This window comes from Molothrus ater, chromosome 2 (genome assembly GCF_012460135.2).
Source record: "Molothrus ater isolate BHLD 08-10-18 breed brown headed cowbird chromosome 2, BPBGC_Mater_1.1, whole genome shotgun sequence".
NCBI lineage: Eukaryota > Metazoa > Chordata > Aves > Passeriformes > Icteridae > Molothrus > Molothrus ater.
Window position 1 is genome coordinate 21,272,801 of NC_050479.2, and position 20,531 is coordinate 21,293,331.

The following is a 20,531-nucleotide window of genomic DNA, read 5'->3' on the forward strand; positions in this document are numbered from 1 at the left end:
GAGCAGCCCAGACATAGCAGTAGGACAGAAGCAGAGCTGCTGCCCACAGTTGGTTTGGTTTATGCTGTTCTTGGGCCACACCTGCTCATCTCTGCCAGCTGCTTGCTCACTCTGCGTATAAAGGACAATGGCAGTGAAGTCTCTCACTTACAGTATTAACAACTGGGGGTGAGAATGCCATTTCTGGACTTCATCTTGACTAAAACTTTTGTATGCCTCTCACTTAACCTTCACTGATTGCTTTGTAAAGACGCCATCTCTCATTCCCAAACTGAATTAAATGAGTTGGACAACACTGTTGTTCTGTTTTCCTGTCACTTGATTTGTGCTTGGTTGGAAAGGCTCTACAAGAAGCAAGGCACTGGAAGGTAAAGCCCACTACAGGTCTTGTGCTGTGCATGATCTGCATAAAGTTGAATAATGCTTTTGTAAAGCATTAGCATAATTTGGAGGGGGTGGTGGTGATGATGGTGGTGGTGTGTGTGGAACTAAACAAAAAACACTGAAAAGCTTTAGCATATACACACTCTCAAGCATATTTATATATAGGGAGAGGATGGTAAGTATTCTGGACTGATGATGTGTTCCTTGTGTAGACTTGGAAAGTAAATGCCACTGCTTAGTCGGCTATTGCTTTCCTGTGTTTTTGAAGACATGTCTCAAACATGAAACGTCCCTATCTTCTATAGTGTGTATTCTGCTATATTAGTCAAAGCAATCCTTTCAAAGCTACATTTCTGCTTATTTTTTAAAAAGAAATCTTGCTGTAAGGTAGTTGTCATTTAGAAAAAAGACAGTAAAATGCTGTGATGGGGGAAATAGCTTTTGGACACTCATATAGGAAATGTAATGATTGATTGTCCTTCCTGGGAATATCTGGAGCAGTTTGAGTTATTAATATGGCGCATAAGAAACTTTAGAGTATTTTTTTTCTTCTGAGATATTACATGGAAGTTTGCAGAGTAAATGAAATTTAGTTCTACTATTACAGTGGGAAAGGGAAAAATGTGCCAAAGGTATCCATGAAGGAAATAAAATAATGCTCTTAAAAGAAAGCCTTAGATTATAGTATTTGCAGTGCGAGTCAGTTACTTGAGAACAGTTAGTGCTAATAAATTAACTTAAAATGCATTACAGATGAGGCTGGTATGTTTTTTCTCTTCAACTTCTTGGATTGGATTTGTGCCTGAAGAGATATGGTGATATTTTTCCAGAGCTGGTCTATAGAGGTTTTTGGCTAGAAGTGTTCTACTTTAAAGACTGCTTTGAATGGCCTTAACACCATACCTTTGTCATACTGTTGTCAGGTCCAGGAGAGGAGACAAATACAGAATTTTATCAGCAGTTGGTTTGGCTGTATAGAGCTTTTCAATACTTCTCTATCAAAATACTTACAGGGACGTAATTACAATGGCATAAAAGGGCTTTTACTGGCACAGACTATTTCAACATAACTGTAATAGGCTCTGCCTTTAAGAGCACATTTTATGGTATTGTAAGATTTGTCTAGATTAGAATGACTTTGTGTGTATCATGTGTCTTAGTAACCAAAATAAAGCCTGAGATATACTCAAGAAGTTTAGATTTTCTAACACAGATGAAGTCCATGTCTGCCTACAGTGATGCCCCCTTGCTGGAAAAGCACTTATGTTGAAAATATCTTGATGTATTTCTTCATCTTTGTTGGTCATCTTCAGGCCTGGGAAGGACTCTGGTAGTTACACTGAGCAAGAAAATGCATGAAAGGAGTGAGAAAGATGTAAGTAAATCTACTGTAGTGACCACAATTTAGAATAATAGAATCTTTAAGCTACTTTTTAATGTCTGAAGGAAAATTATATTCATAGAAGGAAACTAAAAAAGACATTATTTGAAGTGTCTTAAAAATTCAGGTATAGATTAGTCTAAGAGGTTAAAATTAAAAAGAGATGGATGTATTTGGACAATGAGCTGTGACAGCTGTTACTGCTCTTGCCTTTTGTAAGAATATGACTAGAAAGATTGTTTATGTAAGTGGCTTGGCCTAAATGTTGTTTTGGAATTTGTGCCAAATACATAAATTATTCCTTAAGAAACTTTGAGCCAAAATCGCTCTCCTTGATTGCCTAGACAGCTTCTACTAATTTAAATGAAGATTGCATGTTTTAATTGAAGCACAAAATTAGGTCTCTGATACTGAGATTGTTTCTATATGAATGTGTAAGCAATTTTAGGATACTTGAAGAGCACATTTGTCAGATGCATGCAGACTTTTATAGCGTTCCATTAGGCAATTGTAAAATGCAGAACAGAGGGATTATATTTCTTCAGTCAGGCATTATTCAGATGTTTTTAGTTGTCAAATCCTGAAATATTCTTCATTCTCATGTATCTAAAACCTCTAGTCAAAACTTTTTGAGCTGTTCCCTAAAAGAGTTGTTTTTTCCTGATTTGGTTTGTAACAATTGGCATTAACAATACAGACTGTATATCTGTTTTATGTTACAAGTAATTCTATAAACATTTTCAGTGTACTAGTAGTTTTGTCTCTAGGCCATGACAATTTTTCATGGTAGTAGAAAACTTTTATCCAACTTTTACTGAGGTTAGTGAAAATAGAGAATTAGTTTTTATTATACATAATTAATTGATGCATTTATTCAGACAAATATAAGATGGTTACCCTAAGGTGCTTATATATTAACCTCCAGCAATTTGCCCAAAGAAGTACTGTGGAGAAATAAAAAGACGAGGACAGTTTGCTTGAATAAACAAAAAGTAGTGTCTTTTTGGTTCCTTATATAAACCTAAACATATTTGAAATGTTACAGGAATATTAAATTATATGAATTAAAATTTGGTTGAGGGAATAAGTATGAGAAAAATCATGTAGCATCTAAAATCATGTGACTGGTGGTGAAACAGATTATATTTTATGTCTTGGACAGAAGTCTCTTCTTGAGAAGTTTTCTGTCTTTCTATCTACTTTTCTTAGTGTTCTTGTATTTAAGAAACAGAATATAGCTACAAGATTATAAATGTCTGCCTGAAATAGTTGTTACAGTAGTATTCTGTTTTCAGGAATATTCTGGAATATTACAGTTGCTGGGTAAGAAGTGGTTACTCAACACTATAATTCCACCATGTCCATCAAATTAACAGTACTTTGATCACTGATAGGATTTGAGATTCAGACACCTGAATCTTGAATTCTATACAGTTACTATGTGATGGAGATATCCAGACTGTTGTCAACAAGGATCAAATTAGTAACCTCCAGAGAGATAATTATCCTGCCCTGTAGGAAACACCTGGGTGTCATCCACTGAGTGGTTTCTCACATGCCATTGACTGTATTGGTGAGATCCCCAGCAGCCAAGTTCAGTCCCTGTCTCACCTGTCTCATGCAGCTTAGATATCTGAGACTGAATCCTGCAGAAGGGACATACTGTTTTTTACACATGAGCACCTGGTTCCATTGGAGCCTCTTTAGAGTTCTTGAGGCCTCCACAGCTGGCAGCTGTGAGATACCTAAGAAAAAGTTAGGCTTTCAGGAGCAGCAGCTGGAAGCTACCCATTATATTGGGTATAGATATCTGTGAATGGGCAATGGTCCTTGGTACTTTCTTTCCTGATGTTTGGTTTCAAATGGAGAATTTAACTAATAAAATAAAATCCCTAGAAGATTTCATTAAAAGACCTATAGAGAAAACAAAGCTCTTAGAAAATAAAAAACATGGTAATATCCTAATCCTGCAGTGAAAAGCTGCAGTATTTGCTTACACATTAATTTTCCCTCGAGGATGTACTGCAGTCCTTACAGATGACTTCACACAGAAAGGTTTGCAGGACTGTGTTTTCAGCTCCCCTTTTCTATTTCCCTCATCAATTGTGCCATTGTTTTCTTTCTTCCAATTGCAGGGAGTCCTCCAACCTGCCATCTTATCACTCCTGCCCAACCTAACTCTGTTTTTTATTGAGATGTCTGATAAAAAAACTCATCCAGTTAGACGCGCTGCAACTCCAGAGCTCTCAAGTAAAGATTTTTCAGGATTGTCAAATTTTGCAGTTTACAATGACAGTAACTACAGGCCAGCTCACAGCTACATGCTTTCTATACTTCATTGAGCATTCTGGTACTCTTATCTAGACATGCCTTAATGTGAGATTTAGGATGCCTCTGAGCAATCAGAAGGAGTCAGTTCCTGAGATTGGTGGGCACCTGCAATCTGTGCTGATTTAATCTGGAATTATGACTTCTGGTTCAGACTCTTTGGCTGTAGTTCATTAACTAGTGTGCCTTTCCTTGCATATATTTGCATAAAAAGGCAGCTATCCATTTCGTCTGCCAGCACAGTGCTATGCTATGTGCTGCTTTCAAGACAGTTGTTCTCTGGGGGCTTAATGCCAACTTGCTTCCATAATCTTACTCTCTGATTCCTCTGAGACCTTGCTCTGAGTCCTGTTAAGATGAATGCCAGAAAACCAGGTGAAACATTACATATCCCAAATGCCCACTGAACATTTTTTTTACTGTGCTACAGCATCAGCTTTATCACAATTATATTCCATTTCAAACAGTCATAGAATCATTTAGGTTGGAAAGATCATCAAGTTCGAGTGTTAAAGATAATTTCATCATCTTTACATCTGCTTACTGTGATAGCTCACTTTAGGATGTCCAGAAGTCTATTACTCTCATTCTTTGCCTTTATATATTGCAGTTCATGACAGGAAAGATCAGTGTGTTTGAAGAACATTTGAAATCAGTGGATAATTAGTTAAAATACACAGCTTCCAAGTTAAAGTTAAAAAACCCCCATACCTATTGAGTCACAATTCTAGAGGACTTTTAGGAATGATGTGTGAGATGTATCAGCTAAATTTCAAATTTAAGAAAAGCTTTGGAAGAATTTGGTTTGCCCAGTTATCAATCTAAGTTTATACAATGATGAAATGTAGTGATGCCTGTTTGAGCTGCAGAGGTGAACTATGAAATTCATGTGCACTGAAAGCAGAGTGTACTCCTGAGGAGTACAGACAGTCTGTGACAGTCTGGACAGCCAGATTGTCTTCCCTTCTGCCTTGGAAATAGAAATGGAAGTAGAAATACCCAGTAGCCTGTCCCAGACTATTGACAGGGAAAATGTATCCAGCTCACTTCTTCCAGCACAAGGCTGAAGTTTGATTTAACAGTTTATGTTCTACGACAGTTTAATCAGAACTATTTATTTATTAACTCAGCTGCCAGTTTGTCCTGCTTACCTCTCAGCACCATAATGTTAACCTTCATTACTCAGCCTTGGAGGGAAAATCAGATATTAGTTGGTCTTTAGACTGTGGTTTTATGGCTGGCTTAAGCTGTTTTAAGTTCAGACTCTCAGTTAAGAGGTGTTTACAGACTCCTCTCTTTCCTTTTTGCCCAAGTCCCCAACCCAGACATCTGATTTTTATGAGACTACAAAGTAAGTTGAATGGGGAAGTTTGCTTACCTAAAAACTGGTCATTTTTTTCATCTAGAATGCCTCTTTTAGCACATTTACATCAAAAGAAGTAGGCTAATAGGAGCTAGTCCCAGTTCAGGACTGCCCCTGTTTTGATGGCATTATGGATTTAGATTTGTTTATGCCCATCACATAACCATAACCTAAAAAACCTGTAATAATTAGAGATAAAGAAATTTAGTATGGATCTGTAGCCTTCCTTGCTCATGTGTAGCACGCATTGAAAAATAATAGGAGAGAAGGCATTTTTTTAATAACTTGAAAAGAATTTGAAATAAAATAGGTATTTTAGATTTAATTTTTCCCCCTCAACTAATATGTGAAACTATCTAACCTTTAAAGTACTTCCAAACAGTGTTTATTTTATGAATCATCATGTAAACCACAAGAATTTTAGTAATTTTAATGTTTCATTAGACTGTGTTAAGATACATGAAGAGATTATTGTGAAAGGATTCACATTGTCTCTTGATAAAAGATTCAATGAATACAATAGGGTTTCTAAACATGGGACAGAAAAACATTCAGTGTATAGATGGAATGTATCTGAAAAAAGCCAAGATAAATGTGGAAAACTTGTCAGAATTTCCTGTAACTTTGTGCCTTTTTCTTCCTGTTGTACTTGGGATTAATGGAATTATAGCTTCTACTTTTATAGCATAAGGCAATATTTCTATTACATAAATAGAATGCAATTCTAAAAGTACCTGTAAGAGCACCATATTTGTTTGTTATTGCTGATCATCTTCACTGGTTTACTCTGAAATTTTAAAATATCCAAATTTATTGTCCTTAGATTTTTTTTTCCTTCCTCTCAGATCATCAGTCTACTTTAGGTCAATAGATTTTAATTAGAACAAGCATAACTTCTGAGTTCAATGAAAACTTTCTGGAGTTACTATTATTAGAAGGATTGGTCTATCGATAAGGTGGACAAGAGATACAGTTAAAACTATTTAGGCCAGGCAGTAGAATGTGAATCGCATACTTCAGAGTAGGGGATTAATTTTTTTTTTTCCTAGACAACCTCCTTTTTAATTTTTCTGTTCCTTTTCCTCCCCCTTTTGCCATAATTGCGTGAAGAGACACGCACAGATGCCTGCTGCCAGCGTGTGATGCTGGAGCTGACCGTCAGAGCAGCCCCACAAAGGAAGGCTTTTCAGCTCCCCCAGTGAAACAACCACTGCATTTTATTGTGGCGTGAAATTAGAAGTGAAAAGCCCCATGGCTCTTGCTGTTTAGTAATGCGGAATATGTCGTTTCTGATGGTGATGGTAGTGCTGGGAGGGAAATGGAAAGCCAGGGGAGAGAAACAAAGTAACGATTTAGACAAAGAGGGCCTCCCTTTTTTTTTGTCCTCTCTGATTGTTCGGTGGTCTATAAAACCATAGAACTGTGGTGGATACAAGCAAAAAGAACATTTAGTTGCGGCTCCCTCATTCAGAAATGTATGTGTGAATTTGCAGGGTGATGTATAAGGCAAGTCATCTGTTATCAGAAGAGTTCACTAGTTTAACTCATTTATAAAATGGCAACAAAAAAATTGACTTTTCTTGGAGAGAACAGCGCTGCTCTGACAGACACTTTTAGTTGCACAGCAAGATGGTGTTTATAACAAGACTGTGTGTGGCTTTCTGAAGCTGCCTTGTAACAGATTGGAAGGGGAAAGTGCCAGCTTGAAGAGGCTTTCCCTTGTCTGTTTAAAATTAAAAGAATTATGTTTTCTCAATGGAAATTCTTTACATATATAAAATGTCAAAATATTTATGCTCACTTTTACTTTAAAAGTATTATGTAATCACTAAAGCAAATGGTCAACTATTAGAAAATGAAAAGGCAGTTTATTAGAGAGACATTTTAGTACATAAGATGGGCTTACTTTTTATAGAATCATAGAATCATTTATGTTGGAATAGACCTTTAAGATCATCAAATGCAACCGTGAAGTTATCTGTGATCTGAGTACCATCACTGCTGCTGGAAAAAACTGGTGAAAGTCCATCCACAATTCTAATGTCTGGAATGGAAAAGCTGTTACATTCTGCAGCCTCGTGTTGTTTGTAGCAGTAAATCTTACTGTTATTTTCATTCTGTCTGTATGGGAGGGTGGCAGGGAACAGTGGCCTAGAAACAGGAGGGACATACAGGTGGAAAGTTTCTGTTGTGTTGCTTACTGTGTAAGTTCCAGATGCAATCTCGGAGAAGCTTTAAAAGCAGAAAGGAAAAGGTTGACTGATCTATGACAGATTGGTGGAACAGATGCAAACATGGCAAATCAGTTTATTGGTAAACTGCACTGCAGGACTGCAGCCTGAAGAAAGTACGGACAGAGAAGCAAAACTGCTAATATTGTTAATTCAGGGAGCTCAATTCATTGTTCATTAATACAGTAGCTACACTGCCAAAGTAGTCTGTATGTAAGCCATAGCACAGAAAGAAGAAGCAGGAAGGCACTAAGCAGTTAAAGCTATTAACACTATCAGAAGGAGTCTGTTACAGAGAGCTTCTTAATGTTTTTAAAGTGTATCGCTCTTAGTTGGATTTAGATTAAGTTATGCACTTGGCTGCAGTATGTATTTTGTGTGTGCACTTGTGTTCCAGGCTTGACTTGCTGCTTCATAGCATTTTGCCAATACTGTGCCTTATATCTTGATAGGTGAAAACTCAGAATGTGGAGACTTAGAATAAGGGCTAGGAAAGGGTTGAAAAAAACCCTGAATTAGCTGGCTTTTGATGCAGCACATAGAAGCAAGGTAACAGAAGGATAGGGAACTGTCTTTGAAGCAACAGTTTGAGTAGGGGTAATTAGAAAAACAGTTTTAAGTCCATAGTAGGTTGGTAGATGAAGCAAAGATGTGAAAAAAAGAAGAGAGGGTAAGAGAGTATTATCTCTGTAGGAAAGAAGTGGTGGTGGAACAGCTATGGCCCTGAGAAAGAGCCAAAATATTTGTACCTATTCTACTGCATATCAAAAGAACTCCAGGAGGATCAGGAATGCTGCTAGGTCATACCTCTTCATGGTGAAAGGTTGACATTTAAGTCTCTCTTCTAGAGAAGAACTCATTGCTTCTACAAGAGGAAACAACTTCAACAGGGGAGAGAAGGCTCCATCAAATATTCTGTGTTTAGAAGATTAATCTTGAATGTAGGAGATTTGAGTTGAATTCCATGTTTCAAAATCAGGCAAAATAAGAGCTGAAATTGTTCTTTGGTGACTGTTAAACTTCAGGTTATGAGGCAGAACAAAACCTTGTAAACAAATTTTGACAAGAACTGGTCAGGAATGAACAAATGTTTGGGAGCCAACTTTCTGTTGACATCGATGGCCATGATTTTGACTTGGTAACAAAGAATAGAAACATAGAAATGAGTCGTAGGATTATTCTGTCTTTTCAAACAAACACTTCTGCTGGCAAAATTTGACATGCCAGACAACTGAGCTATACAGATAGATACCAAGCTGTCGGAGTTGAAAGTTTTTTTCATTCTAAAAGGATTATGGTTGAAAGTGCTGCATTTCAGCTGAAGTGTGATGGTATGGCTTCCCCTCTTTCTTTTTCTATTTTTTAATTTATTTTTTTAGTAGTAATTTACTTCTCAAATATTTAATGTCAAAACAGTTCCTTTTTCAACACTTTCAGTGATTCTTGCCTTTAGTATGTGTACAACTTTTCGGGCACCTTTTACTTTCTGTTTAATTTTGGGAATTAACAACAAAGGCTAGATGGACTTCCAGAATATTTGACCTGAAGTTCTTGGCAACAGTCTTGGTCTTTCTGGTGCCATAATTTTAGGAACAAAGCCTGTAATGCTACTTTGTATATTTAAAGGTCTGACAGACTTAACTGATATACTGTGACTAGCCCTTTCCCTATCTCTGTTCCAGGAAATACTGGTACTGTTCCTAGTCAGATCCTATAGGTCATAAGGCTTCCTTTATTTGCTTAGGGTATTGAAGGTATTCAGTAACTCAAATTGCTAACAGTTAATATTGTGGGACTGGCACCCTGATGTTGTGTACTGAAATGAACTGGGCAATTAAGAAAAATAAATGTTGCAAGCTCATGTTTTTGTTAGATAACCAACAGTTGGCTCTTCTGAATATTTCCCTTACTCTAAGTCCTAACTTGATACTAGTAAGTTTGCATAACTGTGGAGAGTGGTAATGCCTGTCTCTGTGTATGCTTTCAGTCCCTCCACACCCAAGTAAAATAAATACACACCAAATGCAGCTATTTGCTATAGAAGTTTAAACTATGCTGCTCAGTTTTGTACCCACTTGAATTTCTCAGAAATGCTCCATTCTGCTCTGAAATAATCATTTGAATTACCAGGCCACTCTCCAAATTGCTGGTAACAGACAAGAGACAGTTGCACCTAAAACTGCTGTAGGTTGTTTTACTAGCTGCGTTTCTAAGCCTTGTATGAGGCTGAGTGAGCAGAGCTGTACTCCAGGTTTTGACCACATCTCTGCTAAAGTAGTAAAATAGAGCTTCAAAGAAATGTGTCAGTGCATTGTCCTTCTCTTACTTATCTGGATATTATTTTGAACATTTTTTTTCTATGTCCTTCAGAATTTTGTAATTGGAAAATACTTATAGGTATGTTCTGCATGGCTTGGTGAGGTGAAGGTTGTAGTGGACTGCTATGAGACACTGACAGTCCCATCTGCAGAAACCCTTTCCTGTTTGTTGAGAGCACACTTCTTGGATGTGAAAACAGGAGTTAAACTTTTTAATGCTGGTTTAAAAATGCAATTTTAAAAAGTATTTCTTATCTAAGTGGTATGTCTTAAGTTCTGTATTTCACCTGCAGATTGTATATGTCATCCTCCTTAGATAAGAATTATTAAAAATAAATCTCATTTGGATATATAATATGTTTTGTGTCTCTGTTATACAGTTTTGTTATTCTTTTCATAAGGGACGTAGCAAAATCTGCCAGGAAATACCCTCTTGACTAAGGTCAGTGCTGAATAGCTTATACTCCCTCTTATGTTTTGATGTTAGAACTCAAGACAAAATGCTGTATTCCTACAACCTAACCCTGGGTACTTCTAATGCCAAGTTGCTTTGCATGAGGTCCCATGTGAATTAACCAGGGAAGTTTTTTGGGGTGTTCATCTCAGCTGAATCCCAACCTGCAGGTGCACCCTTGTGTGGTGTGTTACAATCTGATGTGATGGTGGCCATGTGGCTGCTGTTCCTTGTCCCTGTCAGTTCGTAATTGCTGCTCTAGGACCCTGGAGGTTTGTGCTTCATTGTTTTACCTTACAGTCGTTGAGGATTCAGAATAGTTAAGGTAGCTGTAAATGCACCTCCAACAGAGACACCATTCCCTTCATTTCTGTGCCAGCCATTTTATTGTTTCCTTGTTCTGAGCAGTAGACTTCTAAAAAGTACAACACGATCATTATTAGCCCTAAAACATAAGATTAGACTGTCTAAATGTTGGTTACTAATGAAGGATTTTTCCTTTTCTTTATACATGTATATAAAGATTTATTAATAAGAGTAAAGTAGTATTTGCAGATGATAAATTCCTTAGTTAGCAACCTGTTCCTTATCATCTATCCTACCACAATCCACATCACGATGGCATCGATACAGAACAACAAAAACCACATTTCAAGAAATCTGAACCCCCCCCTAACTATATAAAACTTAGGACCTGGCTTTCATTCAAAACCAGCTCTACAATTAGCAATACTTTTAGACAGTATCAGCTGGATTCCCAGTGTACATGATAATGTCACAGAATAACCCCAACTGTAACTAATTTAATTAAGGCTTGATCCTTGAATACAAAATCACTCCTTTTCACCAAATCGTGATGCTCACTGACCTACAGGAGAGAAAACAGGCAACACAGACAGGGAACCATTCTCTGTCATTTAACCCTTTTGTTTATTCAGCTACAAGGGAAATATATTACTAGTGTAATTCTCATGAGAACCTTTTTAACATAAACAGAGGAGTAACTCCAGGTAGCCACATTAAACTACTATTTTACACAAAAAGATTATGTTTCACAGTTGTTTCCATTAGGCTTTCAAAGTTTCAAAGATATGTAGACCTCTCCCAGTCTACATTGTATATCTGAAGTTTAGGAGTTGATTGTGTTTTGAACTGAGCTGACAACTAAGCCCCACACAGCCTCTCAGTCAGTTCTCCCCATGATGGGATGGCGGTAGAGATTCAGAAGAGTAAAAGTGATAAAACTTGTGGTTTGAGATAAACAAGAGTTTTATAGGTAGAGTTGTAGAAGTTGTGCATCTGAGCAAAGCAAAACAATTCATTCAGTGCTTCCCATGAACAGGCAGGTGTTCAGCCACCTGCAGGAAAGCCAGGCTCCATCACATGTAACAGCTGGGAGGACAGAGGCCATCCCTCTGAATGCCCTGCCCTTCCTCCCTCCCTCATCGTTTTGTGCTCAGCACAATGCCCTGTGGCATAGGATAGATATCCCTTGGGTTTGTTGGGATCAACTGTTCCTGCTGTGTCCCCTCCCAACCCCTGCGCCCCCAGCCCTCCCAGGTGGGATGGGGTGAGGAGCAGAAAAGGCCTTCATGCTGTATGTAAGCATTTGTAAGCACTGCTCAGCAGCATCAGAAACATCCCTGTGTTATCAACACTGCTTCTAGCACAAATCCAAAGCATATCCCATATTAGTACTGTAAAGAACATTAACTCTGTCCCAGCTTAAACCAGCACAGAGTTAAAATGACACAATGTCACACTGAGCTCTAGAAAGCTGATGACTAGTGCTCTGATGATTCATTCAGCTTATGAGGGAGGAGAGCAAAAAGAGAGAAGCAAGAGGCTGACTCGGCCTAAAATGGAACTCACAAAATGCTCAGAGGCTTCTTGAACAGCATACATCAACCTGCAAGCTAATATGGCACCTACTGATTCTGCAGTTGAACCCTTCTCTCTGGGTTCATGGATTTTTTCAACCTGAGCAACTGGTTGATTTTTTAGGTCAGCTTTACCTCTAATCTTTTATTTTAAACAAGATAGATGTGTTTAGGAGGTGCCTGACCTGATAGGGTGTGTGAGCACCTGAAATGGCTGAAATGCCTCATCTTTGGCACTTGGTCTCAAAGAAATGTGCCCACAAGGTGAGTGCAACACCATGAGCCACTCACATGGAGCAGTGCTCATGTGCAGCCTTTGAATCACTTGAGCTGCCCAAGAGAGTGGGTTTTGGAGAGCACTGGGAATGATCCACTGGGGCAATGAGATTCACCTACCTGCCTGTGTAGGATTCTTCACTCTTCAAATTCTCACTGCATATAGTCCTGTTGACCTTTTGTTGAGCTTTTAATTTTATTACATACAGTCACACCTATGTTTTTTGAGGAAGAGATTTAAATTGCAGATTAAAAAAAAAAAACAGAACAGGGATCTTTAAAGTGTGTCTAACTTCACCTTCAGAACCAAACACTTCTTTCTTTTTAATATGCTGAATACAAGTAATTTGCTGTTCATCTTATACCCATCTAAAAGTTTAGGAGGACATGAATTAACACAGGAGAGACAAATGTGTAAATAGACTTTAATAAAATGAATTGAGAAAAAATGATGTACATTCCTCAAATGGGCATCCAGACTCCTAATATTTTTCACCAAGCTACCATGCAATTCATTGGATTGAACTAGGTAAATGTCCATTTACTGTTCTTCAGATATCTCACAATCTGATTTTTGAGAAACAGAAAGATGTTTAAAAAAAATCTTGAAGATGTTTAAAAAGCATCTTTAAAACATTAAAGATGTGTAAAAAACTCCAAACATCAAAATAGTTATTTCTCACTTGCTGCCTGTTTCTGTTTTATGTTGTGTTTACTGCCACTGTGCTGAGATTTCCATATTCAAAAATCACTTTTCTCGTGGTTCCATTGACTGCAATTGTATATTTAAATGTACCCATCACAAAATAATTCTCTCTAGGACTGACAAACACTATATTCTCCTTTGACTCTGGGTAAATTCCTGACTCTGTTCTCTATGTAGTGTCTGATAGTGAGCAAATGCATTTTTCAGGTACTTGTTCTCATGCATGGCCAGCTATTAGGAGATTGTTCAGTGAAAGCTGTTTTGTGTCTTTTTTTTTTCTCCCAACCATCTAAGTTCCATATATTTAAGTTCCAGAGGACAGCAAAGCACTTAGATTGTATATTGTAAACATAAGCCATTAATTTCTGACCTTGCTGTTGGCTGCAGTGGCAATTGTGAATGATAATGAAAAGGATAATTATATTCCAGCTGTAATACTTAGATTCCATTGTTTTTACAACAGATTGCATATGTCTTAGTTTCTACTCTGATGAAGGAAAAAGTCTTATTAGACAAAAATGTTGTGGATAGTTTCTTCTACTCTGACATAAATATTTTTTTTTGCTGTATAAATAGTTAAAATATGCAATTCACATCCATTTAAATATGATATTTTAATAAATATATAGTAATTGAATACATATGTATTTCAGTACTTAAATGATGTTTTGCAATTCATTAGATTCTGAAAAGTGCTCTGTTGGTGTAGTTCTCTTCCACTCAGATCAAAGGCATCATTTCCTAAGCAAAAGTGTTAGTAGACTTATTTTGAAAACCCACTTAGTAACTAATGTAAATGACATGCATCATATGCTAATCTTCTGGTTGCTTTATTTATAGATTAAAAATTAGAACAGAAAAGAATTATCTAACATGGCCCTTAAATACACATTTTTTTTGAAAGATGACATAAAAAATACAGTCCAAAATATTTTAAAGCAATCACCATCCTTTTTCTTTGAATAAAAGTATTTTGCTGTTTTTTTCTGACTTTATGCAGTCTAAATATCAGCAGGTCATATTATGCATAGATTTGTACCTGTGAGAGTGTGTGCTCACCCTCCCACCCCCTCCCAATTTTGAGGGATGACAAATACTGGGGTGCTTTCTGTTCGCAATTGTTTTGGCTTTTGATACAATTGCTTAGTACAGAATAATCTCTCTGCAGCAGTCTGGATGAGGAAATTAAGCTTCCAAGTTCCAGGTTTAAGCAGTGGGTTTGATGAAACAAGCTCTTTAGGAGGATTTGAGTTATCAAGGCTGCTGTGATTGACCCCCATGATCTTCTGACCAGTGCCACAGTCCCACATCTCACCCTGCCTCAGCAGTGCAGAGCCCAGGTGTGGTGCCAGGGCAGGGTGGGTGGTGCTCCAAGGGACCAGTGGCACCTGCCAAATGGATGGCTGGGATGCTCCCTGTGCCGCAGCCCTGCTGTCTGCTGGAGGTCTGCCATCTTCATGCCTAAGCTTAGCTTCTGTGGGCAGGTGCCTATGTCTGCAAGGTATTTTGTATTAGATAAAGTAGAGCCCAAACCAGCTGCCAGCTGCTCTCTGCCCAGATTGCTCCTTATCCTGAATCAGATCACCAGGCAGTGAGAGGGATCTCAGTTCATTTCATTTTAAGTCAAGGACTCAAAGGTGAGACCTGAATTCAAGCTTTCAAAGTTTCTACTTCCCACTTCAGGGAAGCCTCAACAGGTTAGTCAAGAGGATAAATGCACAAACCTGTGTTGTCATTATAGTACAAGAGTTCTGTTGTCATTACATTGCAAGGGTTCCATATTGCTAGAGGTTCATACCTCCTTGATGTTTCTCGTAGGCAGCTCCTCCAGACACTGACTCTTCCTTTTCCTTACAGCAGCCAATTGACTCCAGGTCCCCTCAGCCAACCAATCCACTCTTTTATAGCACTCTTCTGATTGGCTACAGCTGTGGTCTGTTAACATCAGGCCTGCTCCTAATCCTTAATAAGTGGCTCAGCCGCAACTCTTTAGGGGGCAAGATTACTTTCTATGTCACCTTCATTTACTTATGTTCTATCCCCCTACGAACCTGTGTTTGTGATGTGTCCTCACCTCTGCTCTTGCAAGGTTAATAGCTATCTCGTCAGCAAGACAGTTCCAGATTTTGGCACCTTTTTTGTCTGCTAGCAGCTACTCTTCACCCAACACGGTGCAGTGGTTCAGCTCCACTGTCCTCACCCAACGTGGTGCAGTGGTTCAGCTCCACTGTCCTCACCCAACGTGGTGCAGTGGTACAGCTCCACTGTCCTCACCCAGCATGGTGCAGTGGTACAGCTGCACTAAAGGCAGGCAGTCGGCTTCTGCAGCCGCCCATGGTGCCAGGCTAGCCCAGTGCTCTGGGGACTCCTCATACAGCAGAAGTAGGGAGATTATTTTTGTTTATGTAAGTGTTTAGGTAAGTGTGTACCCTAACCAGAGTCTGTAAGAGTCTATGCAGGCCTTATAACAGGCTCCATCATCTCTTTTCCTAGACATATTCTGAGAGCAGTTGGACTGCAGGGTGCTGCTCAGCCCTGGTTCATCTTGTCCATCTTCCCTTGAGGATGCCCATTGTCTCTGCCTGCCCTGAGGCAGGAGCTGCTGGGGCCCAGTGAAAGCAGCCTGGGCTGTCCTGAGTGGCTTTTGAAACAGTGACAGCCAGAGGAGGTGTCAGGTCCTGGAGCTTGACTTGTCCTGGAGATACAGACTGGTACAAACACCTTGAACAAACCTGGCAGTCTTGGGCATCACTGACAAAGTCACAGAATGGTCAATGGTCAAAATGTCTCTCATTTTCTGTTTAAACCACTTATACCTCAGTAATTTTTGGATTAAATTCATTGAACAGGAGAACTGTAAAATGACATGACAGGGAATTGAGCTCAAATATGCAGTATCTATACCACAGGAGGAACAACACTATGGAATTAATTGAATTTACTGACTTCAGTGACATTTTATAATGTATCCTTCTAATTAATCTGTATACAACACATGAATTTTGAAGAGCTAGAAACTGAGTCTAAAATATTAATATATATATATAAAGAAAATACTTAGGTGGTATCTTTTTTTCTGAAATATTTAGCCTCTGTGACTAATGGTTTTATTACATTTTCAGGCTTTGTTGCTAGTAAGAAAAATGCTTAATTTTAAAACACTATTGTTTTTATTGATGATACAGGTGCACCACTGAGGTGCAGCCTATATGTATTCATGTTTGATTTTGAATAGCATAAATGTATATTGATCCAATCAAATACTGTGCATAAAAGGAAACTACATAAATATTGCATTGCATGTCAAAGGCCTTTTAGTTTTGGTACAATAAGTATCTTTCCACTATTACCAGGAGGAGTAGGTATTAGCTCCCAACAATGCTAGTATTTTTCAACATTTTATGTTCAACAAAGGAAGAGAAAAGGTTTCTGGATGTGAATCTGAACTTACGTTTCAGCTGTTGTAAATGCTCTTAACAGTGTGATTTTTCTTTATGCTGTGTGAAGCTTAGCTCTGTATCTCAGCTCTTTGTATAACCATTGCAACAGAGGTTGAAGATGAAATAATGATAATATGGTACTTGAAATAAAGTGATTTTGCTAACACACCAGTGAACATTATCCATTTATACAGAAATAGTATTTTAACTTCTGCTGAGTTTACTCCATAGCTTGATGAAATAGTTTCTTGCTTGGGAAGGAAATGTGCCTGTCTACTTTAGGCTGGTCGGTGAGGAAAAGATTTCACTTTCTGTAGCTTAGAGTAGTGCTTTTGGCATTGTCTCTGTGATCCAGGAACATGGTGTTAGATGGTATTAAGACCTACATCAAATAAGTTGGAAAGTAGGATGGCATAAAAGACAAGTGAGTCAATTGCCTTGTACTGTAAGAAATACTGAAAGTATTTCTTGTGATCTAACCATGACTTCTCATGACCTTGTTTTGACACCATGACTCAATGACACAATTTTATCCCCATGAGAAGTGGATTATTAACTTCCTGTGGGCCGAAAAACTGGAGAAGAAATAAGGTTATTTGTGGTTGTTTATTTCATTCTCTTTCTGACACTTTTCTGCCTGATGATTCTTCCTAGTGCCTGGAGCCCTGCAAAGAGTCCTGGGACCTGAAGAAAAACCATTGCCAAAGCTTCTGTGAGGTAGGTCAGCCCAAGGGCACGCTTTCTCACTTTGTTCTAGCAGCCTCTTTAATTTAAATTATTGGCTTCAAGGAGACAGCTGAAAACCATTGTTTTTGCAGCATTTGCCTTTATTTGAAAGGATACACATTTAAGAATGTAGCCATATTAATTTTGAATTAAAAAAGAGGTTTTTTCTGACCAAATGATTTATCTGGACTTGTAAAGACTCAATCCAGTCACACAGCATCTCTCAGAAGGTGCTCTGACATCCCTCCTCTAAGATGCTATTTCTACCACTTGTCCTTCTATCTTTTCTTACCATCTGTAAGGAAGACAATCTTTGTTTAAAAGATAAAATGTTATTGTGTGAAAAATCCTTGTGCAGGATAGCTAGAACAGATGTAAGTCAGTCTGATTTATAGAAGAGTAGTTCCCCAGGAGTAACTGGATTGAAGTTCAGAAGACTAATATCAAAATATGGAATTATTCAAGAGCAAATGTTTTGAAAACTATTTTTGAACCATCTATCAGTATAATCTGTGAAGCAGCAAACCTGAATCAGTCAAACTAGAACAAAGAAGGAGATTTTTTATTGGATTTGAAACATGGCTCTGAGTTGGTGGAAGTGATCTGTTGCAGTTCTTAAGTGGTTTTTAGTTCAAAATGGAAGTATCAGCTCAATAGAAACTTGCCTTATCATAAAAAAGGTTCAAATATATTCAAGTCTATGGAAGTGAGTTCTTAGGAAGATTTTAATCTTTTCCTATAAAAAAACAGAAATTACCTTAATTACCTTACTTGATATATTGATCTTACTGGTACAGAGATTTAACTCCTTCTCTTTACTGTGGACACTTTTTTTCTGGTATAAGAGAATGTCCTACATTTAAATTATTTTAAGCATCATGGAGATGATTAGAAAAAGCTGTAATTTCAACTAAAAAAATGTTAGAAGCAGCAATGTGTTAATAGGGATTACTAAATTACTGATCTATGTAGTTACCACAGACGACAAAATAAAAGTTTCTCATGAAAACCAAGACTTGCAAGAATTTTTTATCTCAGATTATTTGCTATTTTCGAATATACAAAATTCTAGAGTACTGTAAAAAAGCAGTTTCAGTGGATCTAATTTGTGTTGTTCTTGTATATCTCTCTTCACTCAGACTATATGTTTGCAGATATGGGTGAAAATTTGTATAAAATTGGTTTAAAAGGAAAACATTTGTAGAACACTGTTCTATTGTAGTTAAAAACAGTGAGCATCCTTCTTTGATTAGTGTTTTGTGGTCAAAGCTAAATTTAGAACTTCAAAGGCCCATAATGAGGAGCAGCACATTTAGCAGCTAACTGAAAAATGAGCTGTGAAATAGGGTGAGGAGGAGAAGCCTTGAGGACGTATTATGCCTCAGGGAGCTATAACATTTTTAATTAAGTAGCTGCAAATTTGTGATGTTTTAGGATTTGAAATTAGCTTCAAACACAAAAGCCCGGGACCACTTTCCTTTATCTCAGACTCATGCATACTCCATAGACATTGATTGAGTGAAAGGAGGCTGTTTTGCTGTGAGAGTGTTTTCAATCTTTTTTCGTTTTGTAAAAAATCTGGAAGCAACAATTTAGCTTTGTGTTTCTCAAAGTTCCTGCTTCATGTGTTACTTCTTATTTACCAAATGAGTGTATTACTCAATGGTAAAGGGAACCTTATGTCTGATGGACAATTTATCTGATTCCCTGTTTCTGTTTTTGGCTTGGGTTTTTTTTTGGGTTTTTTTTTTTTTGGTTTTTTTTTTGGTTTTTTTTTTGTTTTTTTTTTCCCTATAAACTTATTTTCCTTCTCATTTAGCTTTTTAATTGGTTAATCATGGCATCAGGTGCATTCCAATGTGGGGAACAGCAGGAGTGCATGTCCAAGAGTCATTGGGGTCTGTAGGAGGCAAAGAGACTGCTCATTTTTGCAGCATTTTGGCTGGTTAAAGCCTGTAACACCCAAATCCATGCCTGAAAGCTTGGTTCAAAATCCTGGACTGTTCTGTATGAAAAATGGGAGAGGTAATGTAGGGGCACATTCTTGTGCCAGAGCGACTTTAGAGAAGTTTGTGAAACACCTGGGCCTCTGCAATAGCCAAGGCTTCCTCATTCCATCAGAGATATGAGAAGAGTAAAAAACAAGAAAGTAAAGCATTTGAATATGGAAGAAGTTTCAGAAGTTCCGTGGCTATCTGGATATAGAGAGTGGGTTGTAACTCCTGTGTAGGCTCAGGAACCTGTAAATCAGATCTGTCAGGATGGAATGTTTTTGGTTGCTCTGGTATGGCAGGGCCAGCTGCAGACAATGCCAGTTACATGCTGCAGTCATTCTGAGGCAATCGCTTCAGCTGCTTCTGCACCAAACTAAACAAAGAGGACATGTAATTTCCATGTCACACACCATATTCTCCCAGGGTTGTAGAAGCTATTTTAAATACTGTTTTAAGTGGACCTTGCAAACCTCTGGGTGTAACATATGCTGTAAAATGTGCATTGAAGCATCTTCTTAAATATCTAGGACTAGATTTCTCAAGTAAGTAGCATTCACTTTGATATTTATTCAATATCTTTAAAGCTTATTTTAATTTTTATTTTCTGCTGATCATTTTATCATAAATGCAGTTCCAGTTCCATGAAGAATTATACAATTACTAATATGTTGGCAAGAACATAAAGATGCTGCCAAATCTTCTCTTAGCCAACTTAGTTCAAACAGGATAATGAAACAAGATTTCTCTTATTTATCTAGAATGGCATTACATCAGATATTGTGGGGAAAGTGTTGTAAAGTACCGAGGAAAGAATGTGGGGTAGTCCAAAAACAGCAGACTGTCTGACCATTGCTTCCCCTTTGTTTTGGGAGTGTTTTTAATCTGTCATTGAGCAACTTTATAGCCAGTCAATGTGAGGAAAACAAGGGAAAGCTGGCAGATATAAACAACACAGTTCCATTAAATATGGTGGTCTTACTTGAGGGAATTCATCATTCTGTACTTGGAATTCTTTTTCAGAAGTGGCTTGTATATATAAATATTCAGGGA

The 20,531-nt window shown here is 37.8% G+C and overlaps 1 protein-coding gene across 1 annotated transcript in view; it reads left to right on the forward strand.

Annotated features, from left to right (window-relative positions):
- ANOS1 (anosmin 1) overlaps positions 1 to 20,531 on the forward strand; it is a 132,289-nt gene that overhangs the window by 52,763 nt on the left and 58,995 nt on the right. The window contains exon 3 of the mRNA XM_036388256.2: positions 17,416 to 17,478. Coding sequence (XP_036244149.1) covers positions 17,416 to 17,478 — 63 coding nt within the window. The remainder of the gene's footprint in view (positions 1 to 17,415; positions 17,479 to 20,531) is intronic.